The sequence below is a fragment of the Falco cherrug genome, chromosome 3 (genome assembly GCF_023634085.1).
Source record: "Falco cherrug isolate bFalChe1 chromosome 3, bFalChe1.pri, whole genome shotgun sequence".
NCBI lineage: Eukaryota > Metazoa > Chordata > Aves > Falconiformes > Falconidae > Falco > Falco cherrug.
In genome coordinates, this window is record NC_073699.1 from 115,839,738 (window position 1) to 115,856,473 (window position 16,736).

At 65.0% G+C, this 16,736-nt stretch overlaps 2 protein-coding genes across 3 annotated transcripts; one reads left to right on the plus strand and one right to left on the minus strand.

Annotated features, from left to right (window-relative positions):
* Window positions 1-1,962: 1,962 nt before the first annotated feature.
* Window positions 1,963-6,673, minus strand: GPR3 (G protein-coupled receptor 3). The gene is made up of 2 exons (XM_055706177.1): window positions 6,553-6,673; window positions 1,963-5,855 (listed from the first exon to the last, which is right to left on the minus strand). Exon 2 carries the CDS (start codon window positions 5,837-5,839, stop codon window positions 4,853-4,855), a length of 987 nt encoding a protein of 328 aa, XP_055562152.1. The 5' UTR covers window positions 5,840-5,855; window positions 6,553-6,673; the 3' UTR covers window positions 1,963-4,852.
* Window positions 6,674-8,964: 2,291 nt separating this feature from the next.
* Window positions 8,965-15,219, plus strand: CD164L2 (CD164 molecule like 2). Of its 2 annotated transcripts, none has more exons than XM_055706178.1 (6): window positions 8,965-9,306; window positions 11,145-11,249; window positions 11,831-11,908; window positions 12,116-12,184; window positions 12,884-13,049; window positions 13,503-14,605. In XM_055706178.1, exons 1-6 carry the CDS (start codon window positions 9,222-9,224, stop codon window positions 13,516-13,518), a joined length of 519 nt encoding a protein of 172 aa, XP_055562153.1. In that variant the 5' UTR covers window positions 8,965-9,221; the 3' UTR covers window positions 13,519-14,605. The 2 variants fall into 2 exon arrangements, with proteins under 2 accessions (XP_055562153.1, XP_055562154.1); XM_055706179.1 differs by lacking the exon at window positions 13,503-14,605 and adding an exon at window positions 14,612-15,219 and having other exon boundaries at window positions 8,967-9,306.
* The last annotated feature ends 1,517 nt before the right edge of the window (window positions 15,220-16,736 follow it).

Genomic DNA, 16,736 nt, shown 5'->3' on the forward strand with positions numbered 1-16,736 from the left:
GAAGATGCTGCCGGCTGCCTTGGACGAGTGGGCTGCGTGTCCTTTCCACCACTGACGTCAGCTTCTCTCCCTTAATTCCCCCTCTGGGACCAAAGCGAGTGCAGGCGCTGCCAGCTCTGATCAGCGTTAACAGCCTGCTCTCCCAGTGTGTGGCAGCGCTCTGCCTTGCCAATGTCACCCCCGACTCGCGCTGCCTGCCTTCGCCAAGCATCCCTGGGTGGTGGGAGAGCACTCCCCTCTTCCAACTCCCCGGGAAGGGCCCGCTGCCAGCAGAGAGTCCCCATTTCTTGCACGTAGGTGTGCTGAGATGGCAGCTCAGCCCCTGTAGAAATGGCTGACTCCTTCTCTCTCGCTCTCTTTCTGCCTTTTTTTTTTTTGCTTTTTTTTTTTTTTTTTTTTTCCTCCCTCCTCCCTGCCTTTGCTGTTGCCTACGCGGTTGTGTGGGGAAGGCAATCGGCTCCCGTGCTGCGGATGGCTTTATCTGTAACTCTTCCATCTGCTCACAGCAGCTCACAAATAACCACGGGGTGCCAGAGGAATTATGTATTTGGAGCTCAAGTTTCTGCAGTCTGGCAGGGCAGCAGCTCTGCGCTGGGCTCATCCGCTCCCGCAAAGGCCAGCGCCTGCATGTGGAGCGCTTACGGCAGCCGGCGCGGAGCTGGGGCTGCGGCCGGGGCCAAATCGTGCTCCCGGGGCCGTCTCCAGGCCTGGGTGAGTTGGACAAAGCCCCAGCCCGAGCCAGCGTGGGGACCTGGCCCTCGGCAGCCTGCCCAGGGGGAGCAGAGGGTGCTGCGGGTCCTCGTGGTGTGAAACCACCTTCTGCCTGGGACCTTGCAGCGGGGTGAAATGGGTGCTGCATGGTGCTGGAGACCAAGCGGCTCTCCAGCCTGCTCTTCGCCATCTCCCACGCGGAGCAGTGCTTTGGGATGGGCTCTCCTCCCCAGGACATGCCGGCTGATGCCTCCTGGTGCCACGGCTCCGGGGGTGGCTGGGGATGATGCTCCACAGCCGGAGCAGCACAGGGAACTGCCTCCCGCTGCCCTGCTGCCTTCGGCATTTGGTAAAACGCTTACAAGCAGGCCGCGTTTTCTTCATTTCCTGCCTGCTCCTGCTTCCAAGGAAACAAAATCCCCCAAGCCAGGGCTGAGGTTTCTCATTTAAATGTAACCCATTCCAATAACCAGAGCTGCTCAGCCTCCCCATGGCCCAGTGTTCCCAGCCTGGGTGCCCACGGTGCTGTGGGGGGGAACATCGGGGCTCATGAGCTCCACTGGGATGCAGCCATCACGGGCACCCCAGTAAACAGAGACCCGTCCCTGGGATGCGGTGTGGGCGATGGGCAGCTCTCAGCTCTGCCACGGGCTGGTCAGTCAGGGTCCAGGGTACTGGCGGGAGGTTTTGGGGTAGCAGCAACCTTCCTCCCCCCTCCAATCTTCCAAAGCCCCTGTGTTTTTGGTACCAGAGCTTGAGTGGAGGCTTCTCAGCGGGTGGGGGGGGGGGGGGGCTCTTGCCTGGCAGGGACCAGCCCTGGCTTTGCTGTGGTTACTGCCAGCGCTCTCGCCTGGCATCGCTGCTGCCAGCAAGGTGGTACAGGGCTGGTGCTTGCAGCCGCAGGCAAGCCCCCACTGCTGCCAGCAGGACAGGAGTTCCCACAGCAGAGAAGGGGGGAAAAGCCTGCCCAGAGCCCGCCTGCCCTCACTGCAGCACAGGCAGCGTTTGGAGGCAAGAGGCTGCCTGCGGCTTACAGCATCTGCTGGGAGCCGTGGTGCCGGGCAGGGGCTGCCAGATGTGCACGCACAGCTGGGGTCATGGCATGCCCACGCCTTTATCCTGCTCACAGCCTCTTAGCTCATAATTTAACCCCAAAGATGGGCTGCTGGTCCCCTCTGAGCCCCTCCTGCACATCAGTGGCGTGGGGGTGGCTGCTTGGCACTCAGGCGCCTTCTCGGATGGGTTTGGTTATTTATTTTTTTTAGACCGCCGCTTTCTGCATCTTTCTCCACCAAAAAAGGGAGCAGGCTGGGCCCTGCTGCGGGCTGTTTATCTCCCTGCTCAGTTCTGCCTGGTCCATCCCCAAAGGCCTGGAGCAGCTGGGAATGTCTCCAGACTCAGCGGCTGGTGTGCCGGGAGAGAACCAGCACCGCGGTGGGGCTGGGGTCCCAGCTTCATACAGCCCCACATTCAGCCTCGGCTTTCCTCAACCATCCTGGCAGGAGAGAATCGGACACAGGTAGGAGCCGAAGGTGCGTTTCCCAGCTGGGAAGCAGCACACAGGGCAGCCACGTGCTGAGCGATGGCTACCACGGTGGCTGATGGTAGCGGGGGACAGGGCTGTGAGGGGTGACATTCTCAGGGGACCCGTGGTGGTGAGCACGAGGGCTCCCAAATCACTGGCTGTGGGGGCAGCTGGGTGCCAGCAGCCCCTTTGCCTGATGTGGTGACATGTGGCTGGGTTGGTGGTGGCTCTCAATGCCGGGCTGTCCCTGTGGGCTCCCCCCAGCCCTGTGGGCTCCCCCCGAGGTGAATTCTGCCCCTGCCAGGAACAGAGGGCTGCAGCCCTGTGTGCACCATGGTGGGTGGGAGCCTTGGGGGGGGGGATGTTCCAGCAGACCTGCATGGTGCTGCCTTAATGCCGTGTGCCTGCACACGGTGTGGTAAACCGTGGCTCAGCACCCTGTCCCCAGGGGAGGTGGCAGGGACCCTAGGGAGCAGCAGAGACTGGCTGGGGCTGCCCAACGTGGAGAAGAAAGGGGCTACGGCCGCTCCCTCTGAAGACATCAGCAGGGGAAGCACGAGGAAAAGAAAAGCTATTTAAGCTGCTGTACAACACTGACATAAGAACAACCAGGTATAAACGGCCCGTGAATAAAGCAGGGCTGGGAATTACAGGATTTTTCACTGCTGGGGGAGGTGGGCTTGGGAATTATCCCCTGGCTGCAGGATGGAGGGTCTCAGCTCAGCCCTGGGCCACAACGGGTACCTCCAATGCCTGGGCTTTGCTCCTTTCCCCCTGGCTTAACCTCAGTGGGGACAAGGGGAGCCCCGAACTCCCCAACCCCATCCCCAGCGCTGAGCCCAGCCCCTGGAGAGCAGATATTGGTCCGCGGGTCCTTCAGCCTCCCCACAGCCCCATCTTCCCTCGACGCTTGCTGCCATAACCCCTTTCCAGCACTCCTCAGCTGAGAAGCAGAAGGAAATCTTTTATTTCCTTTGCAATAAACAGCACCAGCCCTCTGGGCTGCCACCAGGTCCCAGAGCCCAAGGTGAAGCGAAGCCTCAGGGGCCGGCACAAATTCTGCATTGCAGCACCCAGCCAGGCGCTGGCTGCTCTTCAGCCCTGGGCTCTGCCATATCCCGGCGTGTCTGCTGATGCACAAATGCCTGTAAGAAACCTGCTGCTCCCTGACCGGGGCGGGCAGGGGCACGGGGGGCTCTCGGGGCGCAGAGCCCTGCTACCGGAGGGGACAAGCTGCCCTAATTAGCTTTGCCATCATTAACCCTGTCTTCCCTGCAATGAGCGCTCTGTGCAGATAGCATGGGCAGCAACGATGGGCATCCCAGAACGTATTTGAGTGGTGGCTCTTGCAGCACGGGGACCTTGGTGCAGGGGTCTCGGGCAGACCCTCCCTGTGCCACCCTTGCCAGGAGAGGGGCCAGGGTGCAGGCAGCTGCCCGGGATTTTGCTGTGATGGAGGCAGCAGTAACAGCTGGATGCAGCCCCGCTGCCTGCTGAGCGCTGTGAGGATGAGGATGGCCAGGGCCTTCAGTGCTGCTGCCCTGGGGCTGGCTCCTGCTAACAGGATGTGATGGGTGGGGGGAAGTGCTGTCACTTGGGATTTCTTATCCAAGCATGGGGAAACGGAGCGGGGAGAAAGCCCTGCCTGGGCTCGGGGACCTCAACCTGCTGCCTCCCCCCTCCCTGGGAGACACTATCCCAACCCATCCCCTCACCAGCACCAAACAGCCACACCTCGTATCACAAATTACTTTTATTCCCCCACCCCCCCCGGTTGTAAACAAGAAGCAGCCCCCCCCCAACCCCTGCTCTGCAGCACCCACCAAGGGGTCCCCATTCCACAAGGCCTCTTCACATCCATCACATACACCCACCCCAAAATGTGCAAATCCAGTCCCAGTGCAAAGAAAGGCTTTGGTGGGGGAGCCCTGGGTGCTGGGGGAGGGGGGGCAGCACACAGGGGACCCCGAAGCTGTTGGGTTTGGGGGTGCAGGGCCTCCGGCAGCACCCTCTGCCCAAAGGCAGTGAGCACTAGAGGGCAGCAAGCCCCAGTGCTGGGCCGGCAGGAGGGAGGCATTAAAATCATATTAAATAATAATTAAAAATAAATAAATAATAAATAAATGGATGGACAGCTGGGAGAAGGGGGTGGGTTTGAATCCCCTCCTCCTCTGGCAAGCGAGTCTCTCCCCTCCCTTCCCCAATCATACAAAATATATTTTAACTATCTGAGGTAAATAATGAGGCTGTAAAAAAAGGAAGAGGGGAGCGAACGTTACCGGCATCGCACCCCCTTAAAAAAATAAAGCATCATAAATAGTTTTAAAGAAAATATGAGGATCTGCTCCCTCTCTCTCACGCGCGCACACATAAATATAGATTATATTATGGATAAAAAATATGTTTTTCTCTCCTGCAAATTCAAAAAGTGGAAAAATAGAGGAAGAGAAGGGGTTGTGCCCCAAAAGGACGGGGCTGGGAAGAGCTTTCTGATTCTGTGAGCTCCTGCCATGTGTCTCTGGGAATGAAAAGGAGGTGGGGGGGGAAAGAAAAAGGAAATCCCCCAACGGCAGTCGGTAAGTGAAAGGTGCGGAGAGGCGGGGGAGGGGGGACGTGTCAGACGTCACTGGGGGAGCGGGACCAGAAAGGCATGGTGGAGGAGAAGCACCCGCAGCAAACGGTCCACAGCACTTTCTGGATCTCCTGGTTCCTGAAGGCATAAATGACGGGGTTGATCATGGAGTTATAGGTGGCGGGGAGGAGGGTGATGTAGGTGTAGAGGGCTGGGTAGCTGTAATCCCCCAGGAGGCAGTAAATGGCGAAGGGCAGCCAGCATGAAGCGAAGGTGCCCAGGATGACAGCCAAGGTGGCGATGCCTTTTCGGGTGGTGACATAGTGGGAACTAGCCAGGAAATGTCTCTGGACAGCGATCTGGTGGGCGTGCCGGCAGACGATCTTACAGATCTGCACGTAGAGCTGGAGCATCACCGCAAAGACCATGAAGAAGGAGACGGAGAGGATGATGAGGTGGTTTTTCATTAGGGGCTTGACGACGCTGCAGGCAGAGGGCTCCTTCAGGCAGTTCCAGCCCATGATGGGCAGGAGCCCGTAGCAGATGGAGGCTCCCCAGGTGAGAATCAACATGATGTAAGTCCTGGTGACCGTCCTCTCCGAGTAGTAGGTCAGGGCGTTATAGAGGGACAGGTAGCGGTCGATGGTGATGGTCAGCAAGCTGCTGACGCTGGCCGTGAAGGAGGTGACCAGGAGCCCCACCGTGAGCAGGCTGACCGCCTCTGATGGGATGAAGTAGACAAAGGCAAAATGCAGGATCAGCCCCAACCCGGCCAGGAGGTCAGCTGTGGCCAAGCTGCCGATGAGGAGGAACATGGGAGCCCGGAATGTCGGGGTGTAGAAGATGACCACCACCACGATGGCGTTCTCGCAGGAGATAATGGTCCCAGAGATGCAGAGGACGACATCCCATGGGTTCAAGGCGAGGGGTTGCACCACAGACTCCAGGTCCAAGGAGGTGCCACTGCCGTTCCCAGCCGCCAACCAGCCTTGGTGGCCTCGGCTGGAGTTGAGGGGCCCTTCCTCCATCATGCTGGCGGAGGCTGACCTGCCACAGCCAAAAGCAAGAAAGCGGCCCCCTCAGCACCCGCTGCCCGCAGCGGGGAGCCACCCAAGCTGTCCTTGTGCCACCGGCCAGGGACAGTCCTGCCTCCTCCCCAGAAAAGTTGTCTCTGGGAGGAGGGGCAACGTGGCGTGTGTTGAGGGGGTGCTGTTTGCTCAGAGGGGGATTGTTCTGGACAAGGTGGTTTGGTCTTAATTCTTTTGCAAGCAAAGAAAAAGAAATATGTGAATAAAGGCGGGGGGCTGGCGGGGGGGATGGAGGGGGGGTGGTGGAGGCGGGGGGAACCCCCGCTCTGCCCACGTTAGTGCTGGGGTTCGTGCACTGCATGATTCTGGTGGATAATACAGGGGAGCAGGACCGGCACTGGCTCGCCCCCCCAAACTGACGGGATCCCAAGCAGCAGGTGAAGGGGGCAGCCATGCTACCCCCGGGACGGGCACCCCGGCGCGGGGAGGCTCCCTCCCGACCCCGCTCCCCCACGTCCCCACAACCTGGGGGGTCCCTCTTGCTCTTGCCTTGGGGTTCTGCCCCTCCCGGGGTGCCTGGGCGGGCAGCACAGCCCGGGGGGGTGTGTGGGGGACACACGACATCTGCCCCTTACCCCCTTTCCCATCGCGCTGCGCTTCGCCCCAGCGAGCTGCCCCCCCCCCCGGTGCCCCCCTCCCCGGTGCCAGGCACTCACCTGCCGGGATGCTCGGCAGCGGCCCGGGCTGCGCTGGGCTCCCCGGCCGGGGGCCCGCTGCCATGGGCGCTGCCGAGTTATAGTGACCGAGCCCCGCCGGGGGGGGCCGGGGGGGTGACTCACCGCCGCCCCCCCCCAGCCCCGTTCGCCCCGCTGTGACGTCAATGGGGCGCCGGAGCCAATCAGCGCCCCGCGAGGTAGCGCGGGCGCGCGCGCGCCGCATAGTAATCGCGACGGGGATGGAGTGGCCCATTCATAAAAACAGCCCCCGCCCCCGGCCCACGCCGCCCCCGGGACCCCCCAGCCCGGGTTCCCCCCGCCACGTCCTTGCGCAGCCTGTGCAGGGCCGTGCTGCGGGGGGGGGGGGGGGGGGGGCGGCGGCGGCTTGGCCCGCTAGCCCCCGCCCCACTGCAGAACTCCGGGGGCTCCTCTGAGCGTGGGGTGTGGAGGGGGCGGCCCGAGGGGGCTGGGGGGGCGAAGCTGGGTCCTTCCCGCTCCGCACAGCCGGAGGTGCGCAGCCCCCCTCCCCTGGCTTCCCCGGCGGGTCCCCGCGGCCCGGCTTTCCCGTGGGGACCTGCATAATTCATCGCCGGGAGAACCGGGAAGGCCCGGCCCGGCCGCGGGGGCGTTGCGGGAAGGGCGGCGGGCAGGGAGCCCACCTCCCCGGGGGGGGGAGAGGAAGAAGGAGGAGGAGGAGGAGGAAGAGGATGAGGCAGAAGGCGTGCGCACCCCCGGGACCCTGCTGGGACTCTTCCCCCGCGCCGGTGCCTCGAAGCCCGCAGCCCCCCAGCCCTTGCCCGGCCCCTCTGCCAAAGCACGGCGGGCCCCGGGGCACCCGGGCCGGGCTGCGGCGCTGCCGGGACCCCGCGGGGGTCGGGAACCCCCGGTGCTGCTGTGCCCGGCCGCGGCCGCCCCCTCGGCTCGGCCCGGCTCGGCTCGGCCCGGCCCGGCCCGGCGGGAGCTGTTCGCGGTGCTGAACGCCGCCGCCGGCGCGCCCCCCCCCCCCCCGGTATCTCCGGCGGCTGCGTCCGCGTCCCGGCGGCACCGGGGGGACCGGCGGGGGGACCCGCCGCAGCCCGGGAGGGTGTCGGTGCCCCGGGCACGGGGCTGGGGGGCTGCGGGGGCGGGGGACGAGCGGCCCTGGGGGGCGAATGCGGGGCGTGTGCGGGGCGCGTGCGGGGCGCAGGGTGTTCGACGGGCTGTGCGTGTGCGGTGTGCAGGGAGTGCGGGGTGTGCGGGGCGCAGGCAGTGCGGTGAGTGCGGGGTGTGCAGGCAGTGCAGTACACAGGCAGTGTGCAGGGTGTGCAGCGCACTGTGCTCAGCAGCAGTGCGCGCAGTGTGCACAGGATATGCAGGGTGTGCAGTGCGCTGTGCTCAGCAGCAGGGTGCGCAGGGAGTGCAGTGCGTGCACACACGGTGTGCAGTGCAGTGTGTTCAGCCGCAGTGCATGCTGGGGGTGCAGTGCGTGCAGTGCGCAGGGGGTGCAGTGCGCAGGGGGTGCAGTGTGTGCAGTGTACAGGCAGCATGTCCAGTGAGAGCAGCGTGTGCAATGAATGCAGTGTGTGCAGGGTGCACAGGGCGCTCAGTGCACTGTGCCCAGCAGCAGTGTGCGCAGTGTGCGCAGGATGTGCAGTGTGCGCAGGGTGCACAGGGCGCTCAGTGCACTGTGCCCAGCAGCAGTGTGCGCAGTGTGCGCAGGATGTGCAGTGTGCGCAGGGTGCACAGGGCGCTCAGTGCACTGTGCCCAGCAGCAGTGTGCGCAGGGTGCGCGGGGTGGGCAGGGTGCACAGTGTGCGCAGGGTGTGCGGTGCACTGTGCCCAGCAGCAGTGTGTGTAGGGTTTGCAGTGTACGCAGTGTGCACAGTGTGTGCAGTGCACTGTGCCCAGCAGCAGTGTGTGCAGTGTGCGCAGGGTGTGCAGGGTGCGCAGGGTGCGCAGGGTGTGCAGTGCACTGTGCCCAGCAGCAGTGTTTGCAGGGTCCGCAGGGTGCGCAGTGTGCGCAGGGTGCGCAGGGTGTGCAGTGCACTGTGCTCAGCAGCAGTGTGCACAGGGCGTGCAGGGTGCGCAGGGTGCGCAGGGTGCGCAGGGTGTGCAGCGCACTGTGCTCAGCAGCAGTGTGCGCAGGGTTTGCAGGGTGCACAGTGTGCGCAGGGTGTGCAGTGCGCTGTGCCCAGCAGCAGTGTGCACAGGGCGTGCAGGGTGCGCAGGGTGCGCAGGGTGCGCAGGGTGTGCAGCGCACTGTGCTCAGCAGCAGTGTGCGCAGGGTTTGCAGGGTGCACAGTGTGCGCAGGGTGTGCAGTGCACTGTGCCATGCAGCAGTGCGTGCTGGGGGTGCAGCGCTCGGAGCCCCCCGAGAGCAGGGCAGCCCCGGCTTTCCCACAGCCACGACAGCGTGCAGGCGGCGCGGGGGGACACAAGCACCTCTGGAGCGGACCCCCCTCCCCCCGGGCCGGGCCCCCCGGGGCGGGGCGGGGCGGGACGAGGCGGGGCCGCCCCTGCCCGCCCCCGCCGCCGCCGGGGCCGCCTCCCGCGGGCGCGCATCTGCCCGCGGCTCCGCTCCGCTCTCCCGGGAGCTCCGCGGCGCCGCAGCCGACACCTCCCGCTGGGACCGGGCCGAGCCGAGCCGGGCTGAGCCGCGCCTGGCTAACCGAGCGCAGCCGGGCCGGGCCATGGCCCCGCCGTGCGCCGGGGCGCTGCGCTGCGCGCTGCTGTGCGCGCTGCTATGGGCGCAGGGGCCCGCTCCCACCTGCGCAGGTACGGCCGGGGAGCACTGGGGGGACCCGCGGCCGGAGGCGGGGGGGGAGGAGAGTTTGCATCTTTGGGGCAGATGAACTTTTTTGGGGGGCTTTTTTTCCAGGGGTTCCCCTTGCCCCGGCCCCCACGGGACCCCCTCGCCCGTGGCGGGGCCGGGAGAGCCCCGCTCCCTCGGGTGGCCCCGCTTTGAGGGGTGAGTGGCTCCGGCTTCTGCTCCCAGCCGGGGGAGCTGGGACCCCCAGGGCCAGGAGGGGTTCCCGATGCGGGGCAAACCGGGTGCGGGGCTCCTCTCCGGTGAGCGGGTGGATCTTGTGGCGGTTTCGGGGAGGGGGGGGAAGCGGGGAGCAGAGCCATCATTCTCCTGCCCGGGGTGTCTGCAACTCCGGGCATTAATTATGCAAACCCCAGGCTTGCTTCTGCTCCCCTCCTCCCATCCCCCCGCAGCTCAATGGAGATATTTCCACCCTGACTTGTCCCACCGGGACCCACGCGTGTTCCCAGGGCACCCGTGGGGCTGGGGATGCCCTCAGCCAGCCCCGCTGCCCCCCTTTATTTGCCTCTCCCTCCCCACACCTGAGGGCAGGAGCGGGAGTTGACAACACTTAAACGCGCACAAACGCCTGTTCCTGTGCCTGCCGCGATAAAAATAACTTAAATTATAAACCTGCCTGAAACCCTTGTGAACAAAGTCCTACTTTCCCATTGGCTCCCGGCAGGTCTCTAAATGCTGGAGGAGGGGGCCCGGCGGCGTGGCCACCACGCCGTAGCCATGGCAATGGTCCGCAGCATCCCACTTTGTGCCTTACGCCACCAGTTGCCCCCTTTGCTTTTGCTGGGGGGGGGGGGGGGGCACTGGGAGCGGGAAAGAGCCTCTGCTATCAGCCAGGCATGGCCCCAGTGACCAGCAGGACCCTAAAAGCTGGGGGGGGGGGCGAAGCTGCCCACCCCAAAGGGGGGTGGTGTAGTAGGAAGCCCTCTGCAAAGTGCTGGTGGCAGGGCTGGTGTGCAGCCCATGCGGTGAGGCCAAGTGCAAGGCTGGGGTGGTCCCTGTGTGGCAGAGAGCCCTGGGGAGCTGGTCCAGGGGGGTGCCAGTCCCCAGCCCCCTCCTGGGAACTCTGTGGGGGTTGTTTGTCCCCTGAGAGCCTGGAAGCATGTCCAGGGTGGGAAATGGCTCCCAGCTCTTTCCCAGGATGGTGCAAACGTAGGCGTGGGACGCAGCGAGGTGCAGGCAGGGCCCGGCTGCAGCTCCCCGTTGCAGCCTCCCTCGCTGACAGTCATTGCTGTAAATTAATGATGAGCGTGTGCGTGTGGGAGAAGAGCTCATGGCAGAGCAGCTCCGCAAACACTGGAGTGACTCACCGCCCTCGCTGGGGTGATGGGGAGCAGGGGGTCCTGTGGGACACTGGGTGGGGGCAGGGGGCTGATACTGCTCAGGTAACCCCAGCCAGGCTGCTGGGAGCAGCTGAGCTGGTGCTGCTGCCTCATCTCTTATAAACCTCCACCAAAAGATCCTGGGCTGGGTGGGCTTGACCTGCACTGTGGCCCACCATGGCTGTGGGCGATGGGGTGAGTCCTGCGTGTCCTGGGTCACTGTGGATGCTGGGGGCTGTGGGGCGCAAGATGTCCCCTCCCTGGAGGGCTGGTGGTGCTACAAACACACCTGCAGCCTGCTGGGATGGGTCTGTCAGTGGGCTTGGTGCTTCAAGAAGTGCCTTCAGCCCTTGTGCTGCATCAGGAGAAATCCTCCTCCGTGGAGCAGAGGGTCCAGCCCTGACCCCAGCTGATGGGGGGGGGGAAGATGCTGGCCCTGCCCTCACCCTTTTGCCCGGCTTTGGCAGGAGAGTGCAGCGAACTGAGGTCCTGTGAGACATGCATGGCCAGCACCACCTCACACAACGCCACCGGCTGCATCTGGGTGGGCTGCGGGACCCCCGAGGAGCCAGGTGAGGGGGTGCATCTTGCGGGGACAGCAACGGGCTCCCACAGCCAGAGCTTACTCCGGGCCTGCCACCAGCCTTCCCCAGCCCCTGTCCCTGGGCTGGGGCTGTGTCGGGATGGTGCTGGCAGCTCAGCACCCTAGGGTGCCTGGTCCCAGCTGCCTTCCATGGCCAAGGTCCATCTCACCTGACCTATCCTGGGGGCAGGCAGGTGACCCGTGCCAGCCCAGCAGGGTGTGGGATTTTTGTGTGTGCTACTCCCAGCCACGCTGGGCTTGGACTAATGCTGGGAATCCTCCACTTTGCCCTCCATGGAGATGAGGGTGGAGCAGCACCAAGAGATGGAGATGGGAGAAAGCTGGATGTTGATACTTGTTTGGGGCTCTTCCCTATGGGGATGTGGATGCAAGCCTGAGCTTGCAGCCCCTTGGCTGGATGCCCACCCCTGGGAATGAGTCCCTCACCATCCCAAACCCTTGGGTGCCCAGGGCAGCCCTGACCCCAAATGCCATCGTCTGCACTGGGTGCCTCTGTGGGATGGTTTGCTGGGGGGTCCCTTGGGAAAACCCTGCTCCCTCTTCCCGCAGAGACAGGGAGCTGCGTGCAGAGAGGGGCAGCAGTGCGGGAGACCTGTGCACTCTACAACACCAGCACCTTGTGTCGAGGTAACTCTGCTCCCCTCCATGAAAGCAGGTCCTGCCAGACCCCAGCAGCACCCCCAGACCCAGCAGCCTTTGGGACAGAGGTGCTGCCACAGGTGCTGGGGCCGTGGGGATGAGATCCCACCCCCAGGACAGGGACATGGGACAGAGGATGCACAGTGATGTCCCTTGACAACCCTTTTTCCCCCCTCCCTCTGTCACTGCCTCCAGCAGCACTGAAGTCCCCCACCGAAGAGCCTCCATGGTCCCATAGCAAGGAGCCGGCAACACACTCCCCAAGTGAGTGGGTCTGGGGGGGTGGGAGGTGGTGGAATGGGGTGGGGGGTCCAGGTGCCCCAAGGAACAGCGGCCAGTGGGATGGGACAAGCCACTTCCCTCTGTGTTTCACGTGCCCTTGGGAGGGATGAGCAGAGCTGCCCTTGGGGTTGCATCTGCCTTGGCTGTGCCCCCGGAGGTGCCAGCGCTGTCCCCGGGGTCACAGCTCCATCCCCATCCCCGCTCTGCCCTGAGCAATGCTGCCGTGGGCCTGGGGGGTCGTAACACCCTGCAGCCCCCCCAAGAACCATCCCTGCTGCCATTCTTGCTGGGAAGTGCTGTCTCCAGTTGGGCTGGAGCAGAGGCTGGGAGCGGAGAAGGAGCCTCTTCCAGGAAGCAGGAACTGGAGAGCACTGGGCTAATTACAGCGGGTAACCGGAGCCCAGAGCCCTCTGAATTATTGATCCCACTGGGATCTTTTTGCTGCTGGCTTCTCTCCCATGCGGTGCTGGCTGCTCTGGCATGGGAAGAGGCCAAGCCTGTCCCTGCATCCACATGTTGGTGGGGACATCCCAGCCCCAGGCTGGGAAATAGCCATTCCTCCCCATGCAGCTGCTGGGGTCTGCGTGGACCCCACATCCCCTCTCCTTGGCACGAGTATCAGTACCCAGGGATGCCAACAGCACCTGTAACCCCCCCCACCCCATTCTTCTCTGCCATTAGGGACCACCACCACCAGCGCCCCATTGACAGGCAGCCCTGAATTTCACCCGCCTGGCTTTGACACAGCCAGCTTCATCGGTGGCATCGTGCTGGTGCTGAGCCTCCAAGCCGTGGTCTTCTTCATCGTCAAGTTCATCAAGTCAAAGGACAGCACCTACCAAACGCTGTAAGGCTCCCGTGCCCCCAGCCAGGAGGGAGGGGGGGGGACCCACACCGGTTCATGCCTGGGCCAAGCCCACCCTTGAAGCCATAAATGGGGGTCAGCCCCAGTGCGTGGGGCTCCGTGGCCCGTCTGGCCGTGTCCTGTCTCGCAGCTGAGTGTTGTTTCCCGTGGCTGTTCGTGCCGGTCCACCCTCACCCAGTGGGGGGATGATTTGGGAGATGGAGGGGTTTGTCCTCCCTGGCCTGTCCCCTTGCCGGTGTCCGGCTGTCCTGTCACCTCCTCTGTCTGTTGCTGCCTGGCTGCATCCTGGCTCTGAGCCCCTTGGGGAGTGCAGGACCCCAAATCCATCCCTCTGAGGCTGAGCCAAGTGGGGGCCTGTGCTCTTCGTGTGCCTGGGGCTCGCTGTGTCTAACGTGGGGGGCTGTGCCCCGTCTCTCTTTCCTTGCACGCTGCCAGAGAGGACAACCAGTAGGTTCTGGGTGCTGGCTGCAATGGGGAGGGGGCTGCTCCCATGCACCCCCTGAGCTTCACCCTTCCCTCGCCCCTCCCTGGGGGCGGGATGGCGTGGTCCTTCTCTCCTGGTTTGCATGAAGGGGGTTTCCCAGCTGGTTTGCTGTTTTCCTGGGAGTTGTTAGCAGTGGAAGGGAAGGGGGTGTCCCTCCTCGCCCCCCCTTTCATGCACGGAGCCCCTGGTGGGACACAGCTGATGCACGGCCCCTTAGCACATCCGTGCCACCCAGGCGAGGTGGCCCTGACTCCCCCAGCCCCACGGCGGCAGGGTGCAGCCCCAGCTCCCCCTGAGCACCCTCAGCAGGATGGGAGCTGCAGGGTCTGGTTTGGCCCCAGTTAAAAAGCACCTAGCAGCACCCCCCCCCCCCCCCCCCCCCCGGGCACCCCCTGCCCCATTGCTTCCCCACAGCCTTGGGGCTCCCTGGGAGGGGGGCTTGGGGTCTCCTTTTTCCCCAGTGGGCTGTCAGGTGCTTTTTCCCTTCAGCATTTTGGCTGGAGCACCCAGCCCCCTGCTCTGACTCCCCCCAGCCCCTGCCCACCCCGGCCCCCCCAGCCCCTTGGTGCCCACTGGAGAAGCGGAGCCAGGGCTCGCTGTGTGCTTTTGCTGTGCCTCTGTGTTGCTGTGGGGGTGTACGGGGGGGGGGGTCCCCAGCGCCCCCCCCCCTTTCTGTGTGCTGTTTTGGGGAGGGGTGTGCGTGTCGTGTGCTGTGGGGTAAGATTTGTAGCTTGGGCTGCCCCTTATTAAACTCTGCGAGGTGGTGTCTGTCTCATGTCCGGGGGGAGTCTGTGTAGCTGGGGGGGTGGGTGCCGGGGGGGGCACGGCTGCAGAAAGCCTGTGTCCCCCACCCCTCCCCTGTGGTAGCTCCCACCCAGTTCCCAGATGCAGGGCCAGCCCTTCCCCATGGCATCGCCACCCACGTGGGTGCAGCAGGGTGGTCACTGGGGCACCCCCTCCTGCACCCCACTCTCCGGGGGCTGCGAGGGGCTGGACCCCCCCAGGGCAAAGCCACCCGGGTCCCTTTCTGCTACGCACTCTTCTCTGTCCGCTGCCCCAGGATCTGAGGCCACCACGCGCCCTGGGCTGGGGAGATGCTGCCCTCGTCCTCCCTGGGGCAGGCGGAGAAGATGCCAGAGCTGCCGGTGTCCCTGTTCACTGCCGGTGTCCCTGCCTGGTGCTGGCATCCCTGTCTGGTGCCAGTGTTCCTGCCTGTGGCCAGACTGTCCCCTGCAGGGCCCCACACCACAACTATGCAATGCTGGCTCTGCCCCGGGGTGCCCGCTCTGCCCCAGGGGACACCAGGGTGGGAGATCTCACCCAGGCCTGGTCCCTGTCCCCACAGCGCGGCTGGGGATGCTCCAGCGGGGGTTGCACCCAGCGTGGCCACAGTTGCACCCTCTAGCTGCTCCCTGGTGGGGGCCGAGCAGGGTGGAGGGGCGCAGCTGGGCGCGGGGGTCCCATCCAGCCCTGAATCCCAGCCTTGGGGTCCCTCTGCCTGTGTTTGGCAGGAGCCTGGGGGACCCAGGGCACCCCAGGGGATCAGAGGACACGTGGCCATGGCTGGCAGCAGCGTGGCCCTTTGCTGGCCAAGCCCCCAGCCCCACGCCAGGCAGAGCCGGAGCTGGTGCAGGGGGGACAGAGACTCAATAAAGGATTTTCCTCTTATTCCCAGTGTCCGTGTCATTGTCACCTGTCACCCCAGAGCCCTAGTGGTGGGTGCTACCCCGGAAGATTTTGGTTGCAAACCCTGTACCTGCAGCTGGGGACGTGGCTGTGTGGCTGGTGTTGGTGGGTGGCCCTGAGTGACTCCAGTCCTCCCAGTGACCAGGGGAGGGGAATCAGTATGGGGATGGGAGATGCCATGCTGGAGGACAGAGTGACTCCAGTCCTCCCAGTGACCAGGGGAGGGTAACTGGTATGGGGAGGGGTGATGCCATGCTGGAGGACGGAGCAACAGGACATCGTCCCCTCCTGTCCTGGGGGGTCTCACCCCGTGGTGTCCCCCCCGTGCGGGACACATCCCCTTGCCTGGCCCCAGGGGGCTGCGGTGGGTAGAGGGGCGGCTGCAGGCCGAGGCTGGAGGAACTGGGGGAATTTCTGGCCTGGGCTCCCCTGCTCAGGATGAGGGTGGGCAGGCGGAGCCGGGGCTCAGGGGGAACCTCTGTGGCTGCATCCAGCCCCGCTGAGGCCCTTCACCCCAGGGATGGTGACGGGGAGGGGGGACACCTTCCTTCCCGCGGTGGCAGGGCAGGAGGCTGGGCAGGGTGCATGCCACAGCTGTGGCACCCCAGCTCTGCCTTCCCCGAAGTGGCAGCGGGGGCGAGCGGCAGCCTGGGCAGGCCCGGCTGCGTGCCCCACTGTCTGGGGGGCTCGGCATCCCCCTCCTCCCCCTTGCCCAGGCTGGTCCGGCTCTGCTGTGGGAACAACACTGGGATGGCTTGCCCGCCTGCACGGTGGCTTGTCCGCCTGCGCAGTGGCTTGCCTGCCAGCATGGATGGCTTACCTGACTATGTGGTGGCCTGCCTGCCTGCGTGGATGGCTTGTCCACCTGCACGGTGGCTTGTCCGCCTGTGCGGTGGCTTGCCTGCTTGCCTGGTGGCTTGCCTGCCTGCACGGTGGCTTGTCCGCCTGTGCGGTGACTTGCCTGCCTGCACCACAGCCCAGCCCAGGGTGCTGTGCCAGCCTGTCCCCTGCATCTCACCACGGACCAAGACTTTCCCAGCTGGGGACACTGCACTTCAAAGCCACGGGTCGCAGCCCTGCCCGCCGCCCTGCCTGCTGCCCCCTGCCCTGCCTGCTGCCCCCTGCCCTGCCTGCCGCCCTGCCTGCTGCCCCCTGCCCACCCTGCCTGCCCCGCTGCCGTCCCCCCGCCAGCCGTTTCCACCCCATCTCCGTGCCGCGGCCCCTCGCCCCGGCCAGGGGGATGCGGTGGGGGTACGGGGGGGCTGCCCGGCCCCGGGCGACTTCGGGGCCGTTAATTCAGCTGCGACACGTGCCGGGGGCAGGAACCGGCCCCGGCCCCCCCCCACTTCCCCTTCCCCTTGCTCCCGTTTCACAACCCGCCCTTTGCCACCCGTGCCCGGGGCGGGCAGGACCGGCCCGAGGGAGGCGGGGGGGCGGGCGGAGCCACCCTTGACTCACGGCCGGGCCCGGCGGAAGCGGCGCCCGGTGCCCGGGGCGGA

Coding starts and splice junctions, on each gene's coding strand:
- CD164L2 (XM_055706178.1), top strand. CDS start 9,222: ATGGCCCCGCCGTGCGCCGGGGCGCTGCGCTGCGCGCTGCTGTGCGCG. Junction 11,250..11,830: donor CGGGACCCCCGAGGAGCCAG/GTGAGGGGGTGC, acceptor CTCTTCCCGCAG/AGACAGGGAGCTGCGTGCAG. Junction 12,185..12,883: donor GCCGGCAACACACTCCCCAA/GTGAGTGGGTCT, acceptor CTCTGCCATTAG/GGACCACCACCACCAGCGCC.
- GPR3 (XM_055706177.1), bottom strand. CDS start 5,839: ATGATGGAGGAAGGGCCCCTCAACTCCAGCCGAGGCCACCAAGGCTGG.